This window comes from Hydra vulgaris, chromosome 01 (genome assembly GCF_038396675.1).
Source record: "Hydra vulgaris chromosome 01, alternate assembly HydraT2T_AEP".
Lineage (NCBI taxonomy): Eukaryota > Metazoa > Cnidaria > Hydrozoa > Anthoathecata > Hydridae > Hydra > Hydra vulgaris.
The window spans coordinates 20490632-20514501 of record NC_088920.1 but is presented as its reverse complement, the minus strand read 5'-3'; the positions used below and the strand labels follow the sequence as shown (position 1 = coordinate 20514501).

General features: G+C 28.5%; 1 protein-coding gene across 2 annotated transcripts; it reads right to left on the bottom strand.

Annotated features, from left to right (window-relative positions):
* Positions 1 to 96: 96 nt before the first annotated feature.
* On the bottom strand, positions 97 to 20983 carry LOC136075185 (kinesin light chain 1-like). Of its 2 annotated transcripts, XM_065787640.1 has the most exons (5): positions 20835 to 20963; positions 20678 to 20745; positions 18356 to 18440; positions 18289 to 18313; positions 475 to 2536 (listed from the first exon to the last, which is right to left on the bottom strand). In XM_065787640.1, exons 3-5 carry the CDS (start codon positions 18365 to 18367, stop codon positions 1356 to 1358), a joined length of 1218 nt encoding a protein of 405 aa, XP_065643712.1. In that variant the 5' UTR covers positions 18368 to 18440; positions 20678 to 20745; positions 20835 to 20963; the 3' UTR covers positions 475 to 1355. The 2 variants fall into 2 exon arrangements, with proteins under 2 accessions (XP_065643713.1, XP_065643712.1); XM_065787641.1 differs by having other exon boundaries at positions 97 to 2518; positions 18289 to 18440; positions 20835 to 20983.
* Positions 20984 to 23870: the final 2887 nt, after the last annotated feature.

The window sequence follows — 23870 nt, the reverse complement described above, 5'->3', positions numbered from 1 at the left end:
ATATAATAAAGGCTATAAATACTGAAATAAACAATCATTTTTTCTTGAAAAATTTATTAAAAATTTAGATTTTAATTTATTAGAATAAAATACGGAATTCTCTAACTTTTAAAGAAAAACGTTTGTCGATAATATTTTATGAACAGATAAACTTTATATATATTAAAAATAATATAATAATCAAATAATTAAACAACTCGTTTGATTTTTTTCTAAATTATTCAAACAGATTGCAATATTACGTTTTGTTGTCATTGTAGACGGATGGTTGATACCTAAAATTTCAGTTCGCATTTTATCAACAGAATAATAAATTTCTAAAGCTTCGTTATATTTTCCCATATTGTCCAAACAGAGTGCGATATTATGTTTTGTTGTCAATGTAGACGGATGGTTGATACCTAAAATTTCAATTTTTATTTTATCAACAGAATAATAAATTTCTAAAGCGTCGTTATATTTTCCCATATCGTCCAAACAGCTTGCGATACTATGTTTTGTTGTCATTGTAGACGGATGGTTGATACCTAAAATTTCAGTTTGTATTTTATCAACAGAATAATAAATTTCTAAAGCTTCGTTATATTTTCCCATATTGTTCAAACAACTTGCGATACAATGTTTTGTTGCCATTGTAGACGGATGGTTGATACCTAAAGTTTCAGTTTTTATTTTATCAACAGAATAATAAATTTCTAAAGCTTCGTTATATTTTCCCATTCTGTTCAAACAGAGTGCGATATTATGTTTTGTTGTCATTGTAGACGGATGGTTGATACCTAAAATTTCAGTTGTTATTTTATCAACAGAATAATAAATTTCTAAAGCTTCGTTATATTTTCCCATATTGTTCAAACAGAGTGCGATATTATGTTTTGTTGTCATTGAAGACGGATGGCTGATACCTAAAATTTCAGTTTGTATTTTATCAACAGAATAATAAATTTCTAAAGCTTCGTTATATTTTCCCATTCTGTTCAAACAGAGTGCGATATTATGTTTTGTTGTCATTGTAGACGGATGGTTGATACCTAAAATTTCAGTTGTTATTTTATCAACAGAATAATAAATTTCTAAAGCTTCGTTATATTTTCCCATATTGTTCAAACAGAGTGCGATATTATGTTTTGTTGTCATTGTAGACGGATGGTTGATACCTAAAATTTCAGTATGTATTTTATCAACAGAATAATAAATTTCTAAAGCTTCGTTATATTTTCCCATATCGTCCAAACAACATGCGATATTAAATTTTGTAAGAAGCGTGATTGTGTTATTTTCACCATAAGTTTCTGTATTAAAATTTTGAACAATTTTTAATATTTCGATTGCTTCTTCAAACAAACCTTTACATACTAACAGAAGAAGATTTTCGAAAACCTTCCAACATACGTCGTATGTTGGAAGGTTTTCGAAAATCTTCTTCTGTTAGCACGAAACATAAAGATAAAATGAAAAACAAAATGATTTCCGTAATCCATGTGATCTTTTAGTTCATTCAATTTAACTTTAAAATAATTTTCGATTAAATCAAGATATGTATTTGTACTTGAGTTTCTTTTTTGAAAACATTTACATGTTAACTGTGTAAGTTCGTGCATTGTATATTTTTTATCATCAAAACAGTTTAGTAAAGAATAACTTATTAGTAATCCAATAGCTTCATCGATTAAAGATTCGTCGTTTGTTTCCATTTGATTTGAGATTTGTGTTATAAACTGTTTACTGATGTTTTGACCGTCACAATGAGGTAAACAGTTTAATAATTTAAATAGAAAAGGTTGAGTTTTTTCTAATTTTATTAAAACTAAGTTAATTGCTTTTATTGCAGACTTTGATTCTTCTTCTGTTGGAAAGTTATTATTGTCTAATATTTCTGCTGGTTTATATCTATATCGATCTATGTATTTCTCTATCGAAACTTTATATATATTTATATATTTTATTGCCTGACTAATTGCAAACGGATGATAACCAAGTTCTTTAATTAAGTTTGTTATGCTTTCGTCGCTGTTTTCTCTAGTATTATTTTTTACATAAGCGAATGCTTCTTCAGAAGAAAAAACATCAACTAGCATTTTATTTACATTATTTGACCACGTTCTCCATTGGGAGGTAATCAACGTGAATGAATTCGGTTTTCTTGAAATGTACATTGATAAGTTTTTAACACTTTCATCGTCGACATTGTCAAAAACATACAAAGTTTTTTCATTTTTATAATAGTTGTGAATTTTTCCAACAATCACTTTTATATCAAAATAATCTCTTTTTGAATCATGAACCTCGAATCCTAATATTTGACAATGGTTCCTCATTGAAGTTTGTAACATTGCAAGTGCTGCGTCAATCCAAACAACGTTTTTATAGAAGTTATACGATATTTCACAATATTTTCTGGCAATATGTGTCTTTCCGACACCCGACATTCCATATAATACTAAAGTTGGCTCGTTTGCATCTTGTAAAAAATAATCTTGAATTTCACAAAGTAGTTTCTTGCGTGAAAATAAATTTTCTGAAATAGATAGAATACCTAAAAATAGACGTACGTTTAGATGTATTATAAAAAGTTCTTTTTTTAATTAAAATAAATTTAATATCATTTATTAAGTAAAAAGTTTCAACTTCTTATTAAACTTTTCTCTTTTTTTTAAATGCAGCGCGTTATTATTAAATTTAAAAAAGTTTTTATGTATAAAATTAAACTAATTTGAAAAAAGTTTCGAATATAGTTTTATCTTATACTATAACAATTACATATAGTATAAAAAGGTTTCGTAAACAAAACTTAGCTTGAAAAACATCAAATAATTATATTACTCTAGAGAATACAAGTAAAAATACAATTTTAATTTTAAGCTGAGTTTTTGAGTTCAAAATCATGAATAGGCCTATTAAAAAAAAAAACATTTTTTATAGCGTGTTTTCTACCAACCTGTAATGCAAATGTTAGGATTTCATAAAACTATTTTTTTAATCTTTTTTTTTATTTGCATTACGAATTCTAAAGACTGTATAAATTTTTAAATTAACAAACATAATACATATGCAGTTTTCAACGTTTTGGAAAACGTTGAAAACTGATATGTTGGACAATCTTGTCAAAAAATCAAGATAACCTCATCGAGCTGACCTGGAAAAATGGCATAAGGAGTTTGAAATGAGATATGGGGTTTGAAAGCCTATGATATCTGGATCATAAAAAATGTAAAAATTGGTATCAAAACATTATATTCAAAAAAGTTATTCAACATTTAGTTTATTATTATTAAAAAAATTGCATTTCCACGGTACAAATAAATAAGTAATTCTTTAATTCACTATCAAGAACAAAATATACATGATTTTTCATTCAAGAGGGACTGTTTTAAAAGTCTTAAGTCAGTTTTACAAGTATTTGCTGTTAAAATCAACAACACAGTTTTTAAGTTGAGTTTGATATTCTGGATGTGAAATGAGACGTTTATACCGTCGCCAATTATTATGAAACTAGTAATGTAAAGCTTTAGTTTTTTGCTCACTATTAATTTCTAATGAAGTGTTCTTTCTCATGATGAAATCCTTGATATGAAAAATGTTTAGTATGAACTTTTGCAGTCATACTTCCTGCAGAAAGTGCCAAGAAAAAGTGCTAGAAAAGAAATTTTTTTAATCAAAATTATGTTCCAAAACGTTCCCAAAGCATGTCTTTATAACAGCATTGAACTTTCGTAAGGCATCAATAAAGGGGTAAATGTGAAATGCTGCTTTCTTTTCAAACCCAAAACACGGACAGTGTCATCTGCTTCAAGAATGGATTCACGAATGACATTTACAAGTATTGTAGCATTTTTTACATCATTGCCAGAAAATACAAATGTTTAAAACGAAGCTTTGAGAGAACCAGATGTTTGCAGTTCTCCACATTTAATTTATAACTTTATTTTGTTCCATGTTTGATGATATGGTCAGAAAATATCTTTCTTTCCAAAAGAACATAGTCAAGCAATACATTAAAGTCTTTACAGTGGATGATTTCTTTTTCCATTTTTGACCCTTTCTCTTCTACTGTTCCAAGTTTTGAATGAGTAAAAAAAATTTGCAAGGTGGTTACATTATTCAAAAAATTTTTGTGTAGTTGTATAGAATCATTGCATAGTTCCGTGACTTTGATCTTTAAAACTTGGTTGAGAGTGGAAATATTTTTGCTCAAATCAAATCAATACAGGAATATCCAACCTTGGCGGGCATTCTTGTATTGATTTGAATTGGAGCAAGATCTTGTGCAGTCACTTTTGTGGGAGCTTCAATGATGGACCTGAATATAAGAAAACTAAAATAAATAAAATCTCATTATTTTAAACCTCATGTTTTTTAAAGTGAAATTTTAGAAGGAGAATCAAAGTAACCTGGTGTTAATGGTAAAGGTCTACAACTTTTAGCCTGACCAACACGAATAGTCCCATTTGGAGATGATACTTTTCGGCAAATAACTGTGGCAGTTATTTAATCAAAAACTTTACTGACGTTTGCAGCAAGTATTCTCATATTTTATTTGAATTTTTACTCATTTCAACGATGGGGAATACTTTTGCCAAGAATTGAAATGCATTTTGAGCATCTTTGGAGATTTTTTTCACTTTCAAATTTTTGGCAGATATCGAATGGATGCTTTTGACTGAGCTTAAGCTGACCAATTTGCAGATGAGACAATAGCATGATTGCTCCCTTGTGAACACATTTGAATAAATTCCTTCAAAATCGAATAGAGATTAGTTACGTGTTTTTCTTCATCTATTCTCCTCATTGCTGAACAACATCCAAGTACTGTGATTACTTTTTTAATTATGAACGGTGTTACCCAGCTTTGTTTACTCAAAGAAAACAAACAGTTTTGCGGTATATATATTTTAATATTATCATTATTTATTTTTGTAACTATTATATATATATATATATATATATATATATATATATATATATATATATATATATATATATACAGGCCCTTTCAGAGACTGAGTGAGGCCCGGGCCATATACAAATTTTGAGGCCCTTACCATAAAATAACTGCCATTGCATAATAAATAAAAAAACAGCAAATTAGTCATAATTTTTATTTTAAAAATGTTTTTCTTGCTTTTGCTTTTGCAAATGCACTGACAACTGTTGAAAAATCGAGTTTTCTTGCAATATCACAGTTAATATTCAACATTGCAAGTCCATTCAAGCGTTCTTGTCCCATGGTTGAACGGTGATAGTTCTTTACTTGTTTCAACACATTGAAAGACTTTTCTCCTGAAGCCTCTGAGACAGGCAAACTGATAAAAATTCGCAAAGCAATTGATATGTTAGGAAAAACATCAGACAGTTCAAGTTCTAATATTTCTTGAAACAATTCTTTTGGTTTGCAATCTGATGTAAAGTTTGTGGAGTAAATTTGTTTCAGAAAGATTATCTCATCAGAAATATCAGACAGTATTTCCTTGTGGTACTTTTTTTGAAAGTTTGTTGTGGCACTGAGTAGTTCTTCATTGCTCATCTTGTTGAAGTGCCAAAGAAATCCAAAAACACTACAAATTTGTTGTTGTGACTCAAATCGACGTTTAAGACCTGCTAGAATAGAGCCGATTATTACATAAAATACATTGATTTTATAGTGCTGTTCTGAATCAAATTGTGTTTTCAACTTTCGAGTGGTAGAAAATTCTGGTGAAATGTCAATATTCATTGCAATTAATTTTGACTCACTCAGAACAGCATCCCATTTTTCACGAATCTGTTGAATGCTGTCCATGAGATTTTTAATGTTTTCCATTTCAACATCTAGAGTTGCATTTCTTGCCTCAATTATAAGATTGGTTTGGTGAATCATTGTGAGGAGCTTCATCCACAAAGATGACATTACAATGCATTCAAATTTTGACAAATACTTTTGAATGGACTGAAGGTCTGACTGAGCTGATACTGTGAGATTGAGAGATTGCAGCTCTTTTAAAGCTGTTCTCAGTGAATTCAAGTGACGGGCAACTGATTTTACTGCTTCAATCCTTGCTGACCATCGGGTCTTGGAAATACCATGTAGTGAAGCAGGTACATGTTGTTTGAGAATTTTCCACCTTTGTGGACTACTGCTGAAGAAATTGTACATTTGCTGCCCAATTCCAAAGTAAAGAATTGCTTCTTTGCATGATTCAGCACAGTCAACACCAACAAGGTTTAAAGTGTGATTTCCACAGCTGGCAAACATACAGTTTGGGTTTTCTTCTTGCAAAACTGCTTGAACACCTTTGTATTTTCCAGCCATGTTTGGACCATTGTCGTATGCCTGACCAGTACACAGTTTAAAATCAAAACGTTCTAACTTTGTTCAACAAAGTTAGAACGTGAAGAATCCTTGCTGCAATTTCTTTTCCAGTTTTTTTTTTGTAATCGACAAAATAGAGAAACCGTTCTTCAATGGAAAATTTAGATCCATCAATTTTTATATAACGGATAATGAAAGTTGTTTGCTCCTTGTGAGACCAGTCTGGTGTTGCATCAACAACAATCGAAAAATATTTGGTGTTTTGAATCTCTTCAATAATTTTGGTTTGAACAAAAGATCCACAGAGTTCAATAAATTCATTTTGAATCCGGGTGGACAGATAATGAACTTGTAAGCGCATTTTGTTCAGTTGAGATTCATGGACCTTTTTCACATGCTCTGATAAAATTGGATCATATTTGCTGAGGAGCTCAATTATTCCGAGAAAGTTTCCATTGTCAGGGTCATAAATGTGTTGACTGGAACCAAATAAAGCAAGCCCACGTTCAGAAAGAAAAAGAATGACGTTCAAACGGCGCTCAAGAAGTTTTGTCCAATTACTGGTTTCAGTTGACAATTCTGTTATTAGTAAATTATCAATAGAACTTTTTCTGATGGCTGCTCTACTGGCTGATTTCCATTTGACATAGTTTTGTTTGTGTAATACAGACATTTCATGTGCTGGTATTCGGTCTTTCAACTTTCTCTAACCCCTGGTGATATTCCAACCTAACTATTCTGAAAAGGTGGATACCTTGGAATCACTTTTGTTCAAAAGAAAGCAGGGTGCATAATAGAATGACTGTTGCACATCACTCCAGCAAAGCCAATCTCTTGTGCATATCTCACCATTGGGAAGAATTTTTGATCTCAGACGAGTAGGAAAGGCGTGATTATAAGAATCTCGTGGAATATTGTTTGGAATTAAAAAGTTTGTATGGAAACTTTCTTGCATTTGAGTAATATTTCGTTTGTCAACAGTGCCAATGTCAGAGACAATCAATTTTGATATATTAGAACAATCTGATTCACATTTTTGGTCCAAACTTTCTGAATATGAAATTTCAGAATCAGAGATGCAATTATCATTTGAGATGGCTTGCAAATTTGTTTCCCTCTGCTGACTGTTGCTTTGGTGAATCAATGAATTTTCACAATTTGATTCCAAGCTTTCTAAATCTGTAATTCCAGATTCAGAGACACAAGTTGTATTTGAGATGTCTTGCACATTTGTATCTACCTGGGGATTTTTGTTTTGTTGTAACATTGATTTTTCAGTAGATGTAGTTCCGGATATTTCAATATCTGATTTACCGTGTGTTGGGTTGGCTTGATTTTCCAGTGGTCTTAGAAATGATGTTATTGACTATAGGCTCTTTGTTTCTTCTTCAATTTTTTGTCTTTTTCGCCTTTTGGATGCACCACTTTCAAATTTTCTCTTCATGTTTAAATTTAGCAATGACATTAGTTTTAAAAGTTTTCGATCTTGCTGCAATCAACAATTATTAATGACTGAATTAAAATAAATATCAGAACAAACTTAATACAACACAAATAATTTAATTAAAATAATAATTATGTGTATTAATAATCAACTAATTAAGTATATTAAAATATTGTCTCAACATTGATTAAAATTTTATGTAATTGCTCATGTTATCACAATTTAATAAAAATATATTAAATTTCCGATAAAATTTGGAGGCCTCTATTTAGGTCGAGGCCTAGGCCAAATGGCCCGTGTGGCCCCCCCTTTGATAGGGCCTATATATATATATATATATATATATATATATATATATATATATATATATATATATATATATATATATATATATATATATATATATAGAGAGAGAGAGAGAGAGAGAGAGAGAGAGAGAGAGAGAGAGAGAGAGAGAGAGAGAGAAAGAGCCCGAAAGTCAAAAACGGCGGCAACTGGCGTGTTTCCTATGTCCAACTCCCACGTTTTTGAACTTTCCCCAGTGTTCACCTTAATGTTTTTCTTTAACTATATGTTATTTTGGTCGTTTTTTGATGTTAGTGTTTTAAAAGTTTATAAAAAAATATTGTTTTCATTTGTATGCTTTACAAATAAAAGTTTGGTTTTGGTGCTTACTCATGTGGTTTGACCTGCTCTATTTGCGTTGCATCTGCTCAATAATGTCCTATCATCTGAAAAATAAAGATAAACTTAATTGACATATTTTGTATCAATAATGCAATTGAATTAATAGGCTTGGCCGAAAGCTCCAAATATTTTTACGTTAGGTTATAAATATTTTTACGTTACGTTATAAATATTTTTACGTTACGTTATAAAAGAACACTTAGATAGTTAAGCTTTAGATTTTTTTAGAACTTTTTTTTATTTATTTTTAGTTATTTTTATAAGACTTAAGTTATTTTATAAGACTTAAGTTATTTATTTTTAGTTATATTTATAAGACTTAAGTTATTTTTAAGATGTTCTTACCAAAATCAGAAGTATATTTCACAAATGACTATTTCTTTTTAGGTTTATTCTTAGGTTTAGGTGATAAAAATAGCTTCTTTTTTGCTATCTTTGGTTTGCTTTCTATGCTGTTTCAGCCATTTTATTATTAGTTTAATTTGTAGAGAGTTCGATATATCTTCTTTAGCCATATCCATCTCTATTAGCCATTATAGATGTATTAATAAAAGTCTGCAAATAGAAAATTAACATGTATAATTAGGGACTGTGGCTGAAAAAATATTCAGCTTCAAGTTGAAGCTGATCAGTTTAATTAGCTTATAACAGTAAAACGTGAAAAAATTTATAAATTTTCTTAAATTCCTAGGAAAATATTATTTTGCAACCGTCAATAATTGTGCAAATAGAATTTTACAAAACGTAATTAATAACTGTTCAAAGAGATTAGTTGTGTTGCAATTACAATGGCAAAATTAGCACATTTTTTTAAACATATCTCAAATCAAAAATCAAAATATGTTTCTAGAAAAATAGATTTGATTAAAAAAATATTATAAAGATATTTTTAAAAATAAAACTTATTTAGCATAATAAAGCATATAACATATGCCTTAACTTTTTCCCTAATTAATATTACAACAAAGACTAGGGTTATTTGATTTTATAATCATTGTCTGTGAATGATTTATAAAAATTGAAATTATCAACTACGTATTGACTACTAACAAGATACTACTAGCAAAGGTTATTAAGATTTAACTGCTTACTACATGGCTCTTTTTAAATAAAATTAAGCCATACACCCTAAAGTGTACTTACATATATTTCAGAGTTTACTTTTTATAACAAAGACAAAAAAATTCAATTAAAAAAACAACCTTTTTATAGCAATTACAAGAAAGGGGTTTTTTAACTTAAATTACAGGAAGTCGTAAATGTCTTAACTACTGTAACTTTTCATACCTTTGCTGACACTATTATAAAAAGAATTCTGTAAACTTAATAGCTTTTGCTATTTTTTAGAATTTTTTAAAAGGGAAGGTGGGGGGGGGGGGAGAGTATTTTATATTTGTATTTTAGTATTTTAGTAGAAACTTATTTTCGTGCCTGCATATAGAAATCAATTCAAATTTTTTGTTTAATAAACATTTTTGATTCGCATGTGCAATAATTTCAAATTTTTTTTGAAGGCATAGTATGCATTTTTTTGAAATATTGTTATATGCAACTGATGTTTTAAGGACGGACCATTTTACTATTAAATCTTCAATATTTTTTTTTCTTTTATTTCCCATATGTGTTTTTACAGCATGATGTCTTTTAAATATTTTTATGTATAATTGTTATGTGTATTATTATAATAACTCTTAATGCTAATATTAACTTTTTTTATCATAATATATAATTATTAATACTATCATTATTTATTAGTGGTTATTTATTTTAATTTTTTCTTCAATGTTTTTGTTTTAGCTTTTTTTGTTTATCTTTTTTATTATTATAATTTTTTTATTTATATTTTAATTCTCTATATGTTTTTTAAACATTTTTTTTAGGTGTCACTGCATTGACTAGATTATTTAATTAACACCTAATCTTAATTATGTAAGTTTATAATTCATTCTTGTAAATTTTCATGTTTTATGGTGAAATAAATGGATAAAAAAAAATATCTTAAATAAAAGAATACATTGTCTAAGCAAGGCTGTAGACAACTTTTTTTGATGTTTGAGCAAAGCAACTTTAAAACATGAAGAGAACTCCATATTTAAGTATGACCTTATAAAGTTTACAGTCCCCCTCAAATTGAGGGGGCTGTAAACTATATAAGGTCATAAAAGCCGATCAACAAAAAATTATTGAATCAAATTTGAAATTCATCAATAAATGTAGATTAAGATTAAGATTGAAACAAAAATAACAAAATTGACTCATTGCTCTCCTCTTTGGGGGCTGCGGAGGGGGGGGGGCTAACGTTTTGGGGTTTTTGTTGCTCCCAGTCTCCAATCACCGCATTTTTTTGCATAGCATCCTCTTTTCTCATATATATAAACATACTTAAGTAAAGAGTTTTCTCCAAGTTTCAAAGTTGCTTAGCTCAAACATCAAAAAAAGTTGTGTACGGCCTCGTTAAGGTTGAGTTTGAAAAGTTACAAACGGTAGATCAAATCCGCAAAAAATTTTTCTTGATTTACGTTAATGACTTGAATATAGCCATAAATTTACTTATTATTATGCTTGCGGACAACGCTAACCTATTTCTTTCTAAAAAAGATATTTAAATTTTTTCCTACAAAGAATGACGAGCTTAAAAACATTTCTACCTGGTTCAAATGTAACAAGTTAACTATAAATACTAATAAAACAAAATATGGTACTTTTTATCCACTTAAAAAAAAAATTATTATTTACCCATAATTATGGCTCCAATCTTTATTGATCAAATTGAGATTAAAAGAGTTTACTTAAATAGTTATTAAAAGTGTAGAGTTTGTAACTTACAACGTTTTTAAGAGTTTTTCCTGGTTGAACTTACTATATGGAAACATCACATTAATTACATCAAATAAATAAGATTACTTAATACATCTAAATTACATGTATTCAACACAGCCGACGACACCAGGGAATGAGGATGAGTGCCCTAACTTTTTTTCAAAACGACCTTGTTACGTTTTTTTTTTTTCAAGACAATTCTAGATATAAAATACTTTTTTTAGAATTGACACTCCCACTTCGAAACCCGTGTCGTCGGCCCTTTTTAATGTTTAAAAATTTTCTTTCTTTATGTTGTTTTAGGTGAACTTACTATACAATATTACAGCTAATAATACAGAAGATGAAATACCGTATTAAATACTGATACAGTATAACTCCATGGAAGTTACTACAATCGAAGATTAAGTACAACATATTTGTGATTTAATGTCAAGAAAATATCTCGAGATGAAAGTTTTAGAGTTCATAGTTTCAAACAGAGTATTTGAGTTGGAGTGATCAAACACGGTTAGTACGGATAATGCCAACCTAAAGCTTTAAGCAGACCTAAAAACACCACTTATATGAGGGTTATAATAGCATATGGTTAGACCAAACTCTGGATAAAATTTAAGTTAGATTAGTTTACTGGTTGAGAATTTATGGCAGTTTGAGTTTATATTTTGTTTCTGTGATATTCGATCACAATTTTCAAAATAAAGTTTTTTTTTCACTAAAGGAACCCTTGGGGAGATACTTTGCGACTGATGAAATCTTTGACATGACAGAAGACGATGTGAATTTTGTATGTTCCGTTTGCATTAGTTTTCATTAAGGAACACATTTTAAAGTTTTCAATTATTTTAGAAAATCTAGTTGAAAGATAAATCTCAAGCTTTACAACTAAATTGAAACTTTTGAATGCTTCAATTATGTGAAGAATGTTTGGAAGTGAGTTTAAATCAGCAAGTTGCTGGAGCACATCCATATTTAAAAATTTTTCTGCATTCATTTCCCTTGAACTGGCCATTAAGATATGGGTTCAGTTAAATGTGGAGGGTCCCTGGCTTGTTGAAATGATGATTGACAACTCCTACAAGGAGATGCAATTCCAAAGGTTCGATTATTTTCAAAATTATTTTACTCATACAACAATTCCGCCAGATTGCTGGATAGACTTGAGGCTAGATTTTAGTGAGCCCAGTGTTCGCAAGCTTAAAAATTTGGCAAAACACTTGGACTCGACGTCACACCATGTACAAGGGTGGATACATTATTGGGTTTCAAGACCACAAATTAAATTTGAGACTTTTATATCGGTAGCCAAAATTAGTTCATCTCCCTTTGCATTATTCAGTGACCAAATTTCTTCAATGTTTGAGTTTCTTTCAAATCTTCTGATACTGCAACAAGATTTGTCTCAACTCTGGTCTTTTTGCCAGTTCTTTAAGTGAAAGGTCGTTTTTGAGACGGTAAGCTAGAATCATTCCTTAACGCAGTATTAACAATGTTCTCACAAAAATTGAATAAACCTTTACCACAATCAATTCAGCGCTTACCAAAATATCCACCATAAATTATGCAAGATTTTAATAATATGATTCACAAGACTTGGTAATTCATTGCAATATTCTTTTCCGTCGATACTTTTTAAGTCACTGCAGGAGAAAAAATCACGCAATTAATTGAGAGTTTCTAACAAAAATTTGGCTCTACCATTTTGCTGGTTGATGTTTGATTTACAGTTCAAATCAGTTCCTTTACTCAGTTGTTTGATAGTCCCGTATTTAATTGCACACTAACAAGAGCTAGAGATGTCAATTTTGGTGCACTTAATAGTGGCTTGGCACTACTTTGACTTGAAACTAAAACATACATATTTTATCTTTATATTAAACTTAGTTCAGAAAGTTTGCATTAAACTTTTAAATTATTTGTTATTCAAAGTGATTCGAAACTTGTTAAAAATATATTTCCAGAACCTAACTTTTCTCTTTTTTTTAATATTTTTGATTGAATATATATTTATTTAAGTATAATTATTTACAGGGTGCATTTGTAATTGGAGACCTTGCAGATTCTTTAGTTGTATAGTTCGTTCAGGGGATATTTCTTTATTAAACAAAAATCTCAAGAAGCAATTTCTTTGGCCGCGCAGGCATCTTTAGCTGCTAAAAATTAAAGGTTTTTCCTGAACTTTATTTGAGAGCATTGCTCGGACAAACCTTTTCCTAAATGGTAGAGGCTTGTACTGCAACGTCATTTAGTTCTTTCTCAATGGTGGTTGTTCTTCAAAATGATTTTTTTCTTGCAGCTTTGAACGACCTATTTTACAGATTAGGCATTAACACACCGTGCCTTTTGTTTCAGGTCTCACTTCCATTGAATTGAAATTAAAAAAAGGAGAGAATATAACTTCTTTCTCCTCTTATTTCCTGCGAAAATTTTTTTTACCTGACTAGGAGAGTCCTTGTGGTACCCGAGAATCGCTAATATTGATCTTTATCTTGTAGGGGAGAGTATGCAACTATGTCTATAATAAATACCAATAAAGTTATTATTTATTTTACTACAAACTTATCTTTCTTAAAATAGAAAAAATCAATAAAAAAAAAGTTATTTTTTACTGAAGCTCAACGTTTTTTTTTTCATTACTTTAAAGATCAAGATTTTTTTTCGTTGTCATGAAGATCTTATTTTGCGTGTCATGTTTTTTCTTTTTTAACTGAGACTTTTTTTTCATTTCCTGAAGTCTATTTAGTTCATTGCGAACAAGGGTGTCTGTGAGTATTCGGGTACGCTGACGCTAACGTCCGTTAATGAGCTTCCTTGATCCAGCTTTTAGAAATGGCCTAATTTTTTCTAGACTTACTTAAAGAGAGAAATTAATAGAAACACTGGATAGTTGACTTACAGGGTCAGATATAGGCTGAATTGGCAATACACTACAAGCTAAACCTGATGACAGACTTGACATCAATGATTGATTAAAAGCTGGGGCATGAACAATAGCAGAAACTGGATCAACAACACCTGGAAATGGGTTAGTAGTAATAGGTTTATGGACGGTCTGTTACATATGAAGCCAAAAATTCATTATCAGAAAAATCGTTAGGATTAAAGGTTTTAATTTCTGCCACAGCAAATCCAGCAGAAATGTTAGACGAAGTAAAAGCTTGTGCATAAGCTTTCCTTACAACTGCAGCTATATCATATATAGTCATCGGTCTTGGATTAGATACAACTCAATCATTGCAGGTTGTATTGTAATAACGTTTCAAAGGTCCATAAACTGACCAATCTAATGGCTGCAGTTTGTGACTACAATGTGGTGGAAAGGACAACATAGTTATGCCATTTTTTTAGCTAAATCTAAGCGTACAATTGAAACATGGCTCTCAGGGTTGTCAAGAAGTAAAAGCACTGGGTTGGTTGGTGAACATTTCACATTTTAAATAAAATGTTTCATCCACTCAAAAAACATTGCAACATTCATCCAGCCAGATGGGTTTGCAACCCCAACACATCCAGGTGGACCACCATTTATCATACTTCCTTTGAAATAAACTCTTGGAAAAAAATTAAATATAGGAATTGAGTTTCCTATTTCATTAACTGCTCAATAAACTGCTACCAATGTCCCTCTTTCTGCTGAAGTTATCCTTCCAACTTATTTATCTCCTTTTCAGCAATTACTTTCACTGGTTTTTGAACAGTTGTGATGTCTCATCAACATTATATATGCTTTGTGGCTGAAATTTGTGTCGCAGATGAACATCTTTTAGGTTGGTGAAAAATTCTCCAACTGCATAACGATTAAAAGCAGTTGCTCGTGCCATACTAGTAGCTTCTGGATTTCGTAAAAATAACTCATTCCAACGTAACATAAAACCACAAGGCCACTGTTTCCCAGCAATTTATAAACTTTTGCAAGATTTAGGAATGCCCATAGAAAGAGTCATTGCAATTCATAGGCAAGTTTTCGTGTTGTTTTGGTAGACAATCCATAGTGAGGTTTTGAAGCCCTTAAAAAATAGTCTGATAAAGATGTTTCTTCTTCGTTGGTAAAGGTTTGCATCTTAATGAAGTTAGGTTTGCAGACTGTACTTGGATTTAATTGAAATTTCCTTACATATCTCTTAAGTGTCATTAAATTGATTCCCCTCTCTTTAGATACACAATAAGCTGTACCACCATTAAAAATTGCATTAACAGCTGCTCTCATTTCATTTTCATTAACTTTACCTCTAGGTGGTCTATCGGTTTTTCTTTTTTTATGATACACCATATTTAACTGTAAAAAAATAAAAAATATTTATATAGTTTTGCTATATTCCTAGTTTTTGGAAGAACGGTTATAAAGATTTTTAATTATTAGGATCTTTTTTATTAACAAACACACACAAATATATATATATATATATATATATATATATATATATATATTATATATATATATATATATATATATATATATATATATATATATATATATATATATATATATATATATACAGATATATATATATATATAGATATATATATATGAATACAAGTATATTATATAAAAGTATAAGGAGGACAAAAAAAACACAAAATAGTATAAAATCTTAATTTTAAGGCTATATTTTGGAAGAAAAAAAAATATTTAAAAACAATATGACGTATTGTACTTGTTACTTTATTGGTTAAACATTTTGTGCGTGTGTATGCATCTTTGATCAAAATTAATCAACTCAAAATAATATTAAAGATATGGGGTTCCTTGTAAAAGTAAAAACATCACTTTTTATCGTCAAAATCAAACTCTTTAGAAATAAATTTAATAGTCGTCTACTCTCTAACCAAAACACAATTAATTTTGAAGATACGATATTTATAACACGCTGGTTATCAGCCCTCTTTAATAAGTTATGTGAGTATGGAGATAACGCTATAGGATCAAAGGTGTCAACTTTTCAGACAAAGCAAGCACATTAGTTATCAATTTTTATCATCCATCTTTGGCATTGTTGCATTTCACCAAATCCAACTGTACTAAATCAAATTATCCCTTTACAAAATTTACAAACTTTACTTGAATTTATAAAGGATAAAAATCTACAAATATTATGATTGAAAAACAATTAAAATCAAGGAAATAATTACTTAAATTACAAGAAAATATTTCTTACATAATTCTTTCCATTAAAAGATAATAGTTATTAAAATAAATGACTTGTCATACTTGTTGACAATTTCGATGAGAATTTATTTGATGACGCGTTCTTCCAAAAGAATTTTACAGCTCTTCAAAGAATTATTCTTTTTTTCATATGGTTTTTCTCTGACTGGCTGTTCAACTTTTTTATTTCTTAATTATTTTTGTTATCTTACCTAAATTTTTTTTTCATGTAGGTATCTTTTTTTGAACATTTTTGAACATTTTTACAGTATTTTATATCTTCATTGCTTATATTTTTACGCAATGCATGAACCAAGTTAAACGACACTTTAATTAGCAAACTACTATTTTAGTTAATAAAATGTAAATGTTAGTTGCAGCAATAACACAATTATAATAAAAAATATTGATATTATATAGTAAAACTCTATGGTAACCATTATTTTGAAAATATTGACCGTATGTCACAGCAATCGGTAACGTTTTGACGTATAAGTAGCGATACTCTAAATTACCCGCAGTATTGGCAAAATTACATGCAGTATTGACAAAGTTACCTGCAGTATTGACGAAATTACCCGCAGTATTGCCGAAATATTTAAGAAATCCCAATTTTTGTAAGGAGTTTTCATTGACTTATCAAAGTCTTTGAATTAATTGATCAGAATTTTTGCATGACAAAGTTGCTAAAAGTATATAAACAATGTATAAAGCCATAAATACTTTAAATAAACACACTTTAACACAATTATATTTATATTTTATCTATTGCCATATAAATTATCCAAACATTTCCTGGGGTAATACTAATAAATCTAAATGATTACCCCTTTATTGTCAGCAGAAGCAAGTTCCTCGTCTAACCAATTGTAAAGATAGATTTGCTTATGCCAAGCCTCTATTATTTGAAATGGGCATTCTTAATATTTTTCAGCTGAATATTTTAACATACTTTGTTGTATGAACAAACGTTAAATTAACGCATCTTCTATTCCTTTTTATATTCTATATATATATCTTATAAAAATAAAAGTAAATAAAACTTAAGAAATGATAATTTATTTTTACAACTGTTTTTAAACTAATTTTGGAAAGTTAAGTATTTAATTTCGAGGAGCTTTTCTTTGGAACAGAATAGTTTTGAAAAACTTTGATTTTTTCTTCCATTAGAGTTTCCCATTATTCAAAAAATAAATAAATAAACGAAATCATTTTATTATCGAAGACACATTTTTATATTTTAAACACTATAATGTCAAATGAATTCTTAAAACATATATTATACAACATATAAAAGTGTATTGGATTCTCATTCTATGTTTTTATAAAAATAGTATTTTAGAAAGTATTTTGAGATGAACAAGTTTTTTTTATATATACTTACGAGATTTTGCTCTTGATATTTTCCTGGTATTTTGTTTTTCTAGATAATTTGCTATTTCTTGATATTTTTCTTTGATATTTGTTTTTAATATTTTTTATATTTTTTCATTGCACATTATATATACTTTATTTTTAAAACGTATATCGTGCTAAATAAATCATGTATTTATAATGCGATTATTTATGAGTTTAGAGTGAAGTTGCGAAACGAAAAATAAGTAAGAAAAGAAAAAATAATAAATAATAATAAAATAATAAAAATATTTAAAAAATACATATAATAAATAAAAAAACTAAAATAAAAAATAAATAAACTATGTGTTTGCCTGTATATGTATATATTTATGTATATGTGTGTATTTATGCATTTATTCAGATATGTACGTATATGTCAATGTGTAGGTGTATATGTACGTATATGAGCTTTAGATTACTTGTACATATAAGCGCATTTGTATCTTTGAATTTATGTATGTGTAGATATGTATACCTGTGTATGTATATAAACTTTTAACTAACCTGTTTTGCTGTCTTCATAACCAACCTGTTTATACAGGTTAAACATCTGTTTATACATGTTAAACACCTGTTTATACATTTCACAACGTCGAAAAACGTTGACAAAAAGAACTTTTATGATACACGAAGATCTGAGGGACACTTTTTAAGAACTGGATGAAAAAAAATTAAAAGGGTAAAAATACAATAACAATTTCAAGAAAAATTATAATAATAATTTCAAGAAGTCTATTTATCCACGCGAAATCATAATATCAAAAATGCTTAACCACAAGAGAAAGAACAACTGATCACAAAAATGTCTAATATATAAAAAGAAAATTAAAACATGAAAATTAAAGTGCACCAACTTTAAAAAACGATTAAGTTTATATCCAAAAAATATAAAAATCTGACAAATTGATCTTTATTAGTTAAAAGTATAAAAAATAAAAAAGAAGAAGCGATACTTGCTTGAAAACTATTGACATAAACATTTATTGACTGGAATCAAATTCTTATAACTTAGTAAGAAATACTCAATCATAAGATTATTCTAAGCACCCCAAACACCATAAACACCATAAACTAAGTCTATTTTTTTAGATAATTAATTATGCGTGTCATCAATGTATATCAATGATATGTGGAAAAAAAAAATGATAATAAAATTTTTAAGTTTAAATTTAAAAATATTTAAAGTAATGGATATATCAAACTAATCAAAACAATTTTAACCAGAGATAAGGTGCAGAATATGTAATAAAAAATCTGTTAAAATTTGTTCTGCAAATTTGTTCGTATACAAAATTTTTATTTCTAAGTAAATATTTAACTAATTGGGTTTAATAAAAAAGGTCTTTAAAGATGAGTAAAATTAAAGTGTTTTTCCAAATCTATGTAAAGCATAAATCGTAACAAACATTCAGTTCGAAAATATTAAGTATTTTTATCTCCATAAATAGGATAGATTAGGGTAATATGAGCACCTAGGTAAAATGAGCGTACTTAAAGATTTCTTAGATGTAAGCAGTGAAGTTAAAGTTGCTTTTGTATTTTTTGAACTGACTTTATGTGGTCATAACTGGAATCAATACAATAAGCATGAATTTATATGCAGAAATTAGCGGCTATCATCTAATTAAATTTTTTGCGTTGTTAAAATAATATCATCACGCATGAATGTATCTGTGGAAATTTTGGTGCTAATATTATGAAATTATTTTTTCATAAAGAAAAATATGTTAGTTAAAAATCCGTTTTATTTTTGTTTAAAAAAAAAGCGTAGAAATGATTTTATGTAAAGATTTTTGTGTTATAAAATAACAATTTTGTGTATTTTGAGTCTTATACAATTTTGTGTATTAGACTCTGTTATTTTTAGATGCTTTTGAGCAACTATAGTCAATAAATAGTTTCTATGTAATTTTTGCCTCAAAAGTTTGCAACAAAATCTGTCTTTATTTCAATTTTATAAAAAAAATAATACAGGCTACTGTTGTCGTAAATATCGTTTTTTAAAGAGCCATTGGAAAACAACCCATTTAGTTTTATTAATGCTTAGAGTTCAATAGTATCTTTTATTAAATCTAAACTTGACTAAAAATGATATTGCCAACTCCAAACTACTTTGATTTACATTTACACATAAACTTCTGCATACATATTATTGGTCACTTTTTGCATGTTCTGTAACATTTTATTCGTGTCCGATCTACACGAATATACCAAAGATACTTCTGCTGGTCATTTCAGCACACCAAATTAGGCTCCGACCTTTATAAAATATTTTTGCTTTTTTATATAAAAGTATTAATTACATTTATAAATAAAGAAATCAAAAACCTTTTTTTTTTTTTTTTTTTTTCTTATACCTAAAATTTGTCGAGATGTAAAAGTATGCATAAAAAACACTAATATTAATTTTTTATTATGTGATATTACAGTTTTAACAATAATCATTTGTATATATTTTATTATTATTACCGGCCGCCACTTTTATAATCACTTTAAGTGCATATTAGTCATTAATAATTTTTTTATTAATAATCTTGAACATCAGCTGTGCTAAATAAAAGTAATACAGTTCAACAAAAAACGTATAAACTAAAAACGATTGCTTTCACGAGTATTAAAGATGCCGGCTACAACAACAACAACAACAACAACAACTACTACTACTACTACTACTACTACTACTACTACTACTACTACTACTACTACTACTACTACTACTACTACTACTACTACTACTACTACAACTACTACTACTACTACTACTACTACTACTACTACTACTACTACTACTACTACTACCACTACTATTACTACTGCTGCTACTACTACTGATAAATGAAAGCATCATTGAAACATTGAATTAAAAGTAATGGGCGCTTATATAAAAAATTACCCGTAAAACAACTAAATTTATGGCAATCTTCTTGATTTGATGTCATATAGCTTTGAAAAGCAGTTGTGCTAAAAAAGGATATAAAGTTTTATTGAATGTTATAAACATGGTTTGAAAAAACTAACAATAATAAAAATGTTACATAATATTAACTCACACAAAATAAACGATACTTCTTATAAAAAAATTTTCACATATAATTATAAAAGCATACAAAACATTATTATAGCTGTATTTATATACACGCACTTTTTTAACATATAAGTTTATTTGAAATAAAGGTTTTAAATTTTAAAAAATGAAATTAAATGAAGCATTTAATATCTGAAAGAAAAACCTTGTTTTTTTAGATGTTTTTGTTTGCCTAAAACACATAGTATGTTTGATTTTTCATAAAACAATGATGAACATATTAACTATTAAAGGTATAAAACTTCTGATGCGAAATATGAAACTTCAATTAAAAATTATGTAAATCACATTTTTTTAAATCACGTGTAAATGATATACTATATATTAAGGTTAAGAGTTTGTTATTGACTTATTCTATGTAAAAGAATATGATAAAAATCTTCTATAGGGTAGATTTGGGTAATATTTACACCGAGGTAATATGAGCATATCAAAAGACTTCTAAGTTGCAAGCAGTGAAGTTTAAGTTGCATTGTATTTTTTGAACTGACTTTATGAGGTCATAAAAGAAAGCAATATAAATAGTGCAAATTTATACGCAATAATTCACGCTTTCATCTTTTTTTTTTTTTTTTTGTAGTTATTTTAGGTGCTCACAAAAGTCCTTACGGTCTTATCACAGACCACCACATGAGAGCATTTAACAAGAGGTTCACGCCTCCTTCCGTACCAATGTCGCTTGTTGGGCTAAAGCTGGTCGTGAACCACGGACCTCTGGGTTCTGAGCCAGAACTCTAACCACTGCGCCACCGCTGCTCAATTAAAACCGGCCTTGTCAAAAATTAAAATCGGCGTCATCTAATTAAAACACAACTCAATTTTTTGTGATTTTAAATTGTTATAACTACACATAAAAGAATCTGTGGTTCAAAGTTTTGATGTTGAAATATAGATTAATTTTTTTTCGTAAAGATATCAATATTAGCTATAAATCCGTTCCATTTTTTTGACTTCATTTAAAAACACCATTTTCGTGTAATATGAGGATGCTCAAATTACCCAGTAATTTTTTTTTAAATTATCTAGTTTAAAGTCTTAAAATTAATATTGTTTTAATAAAAGGTAGCTTAAAATTTGATCTTTTAATAAAAAAATTTTTTTATAACGAATCATTATATTTCACAAATTAGTTCTAACCCAGCCGGCTTGTATCTTGTATTGTAAATAGCCAGAGTATTTATCACGTATTATATACCGCTGTTGATACCAGAATAATGCGCATTTAGTTTCAAGTTTTATATTAATACGTATATATAATACGTACATATAATACGTACATAAAATTATACGTTTAATTCAATAATACGTATAATTGTGCCCGGTTTTTTTTAAATAAACAGAAAAATTAAAATTTGGGTGCAAAGCGCATGGGTACACCTGAATCGCAAGATCAAAATTAAATTAATCAAGAAGTTCAGTAAGAAGTCTTTATTTAATTTATGTAACTTTTAAAATTGTCTAAAATTATTTTTTTGTTTTAATAAAAACTTTTACTCTATAACTATATTCAGTCAGGAATATTCAGGTATATAAGAGTAAAGTCTGTATATTGCTTTTGTGATATAACGGGTGATGCGGAAGTTATCGGACAAAATAAAAACGTCAATAACTTATTTATAAATAAAAAAAACAAACTACTATTATATTTTTTTTAAATAAAGCATTTATCTTTTAATAAAAATATATTGTTTTTTATATAAAAAAAACCATCTGCAATTGATCTCAATTTTGCTCTGACGCCTTTCATATGCGACTGTAAAAAGTTTAAATCAATTTCTTGTAGTTTTAGTTTAATGCGATCAATCAAAACTTGCTCTGTTGAAGCTTGCCAATCTCCCTTGAAAACCTTCTGTGCCAAATGTCCCCAAAAATTTTCAATTGGTTGTGCTTGAGGCACATTAGGGGGATTGGATTCTTTATCAACGTAATAGACATATTAGTCCATCCAATTTAGAGAATCTTTAGAATAATGAGAACTTGCTAAATCTGGCCAAAAGAAATAGTTAAAGTCTCCATGATACTTGTGAATAAATGGAAGAAGTCGTTTTTCTAAACATTCATTAATATAGATTGATGAATTGATCGCTACAGCCTTGGAAGTGCGAAAAAATGGCTCGGACATACCGCGGTCAGATATGACTATCCACATTAATAATTTTTTTGGAAATTTCTCTTTTCCTATAAAACGAACACTTTCTGGGCATGTCTTTTTGTTGTTTGTTTAGTATTCAGAATTTACAGGCATGTTGTCCCCTGCAAAACAAAAGTGTTTTTCGTCATCGATGACTAGAAGCGATTTTGTATTATAGAGTTGGTTAACTAGTTTCCTGCTTCTTTTCTTTGCCTTTCTTTGTTGTTCTATAATGTATTTTGGAGTCGTTTCACGTTTTCTATATTTACTATTCATTTTTTTTAACTGACGACCAATTGTCGATTGATTTACACCGAATTTAATACCTATTTTTCTCTGACTGACACCTTTTCGATTGTTGACAAGTATCATATATTTTTTTTATTTTTAGATTAGGTTTATTTACAAAAAACCTTTTTAGTCGCTTTCGAAAAGATTCTCATTCAGCTGCATCTAACCTCATTTTAAATAATTGTGTTTCAAATAAAAAAGTTTATATTTTAACGTTTATGCCTACGCATAAAACCACAAAAACTAATTATTATGCTTGAGCATAATAATTAGTTTTTGTGAAATTAGGATTTGTCCGATAACTTTCGCATAACCCGTTATGTGAAATGTTTTAGCAGAACAATATCTCTTCTGAAGAGATATTCTTCTAATAAAGTATTTCACACGTATCAATGCTTTCATTTACATTATACTATATAATATATAAATAATATTATATAATTGTGTTATATATTTACAAGTTCATTAATATAATATTAAGTTATAAGAAAAGATTTCAGTTAAATCCTGTCTTATAACATAATCGTTCAGTTAAAGCACTATCACAGTTATTATTTTAATAAATGATGTTATCATCTA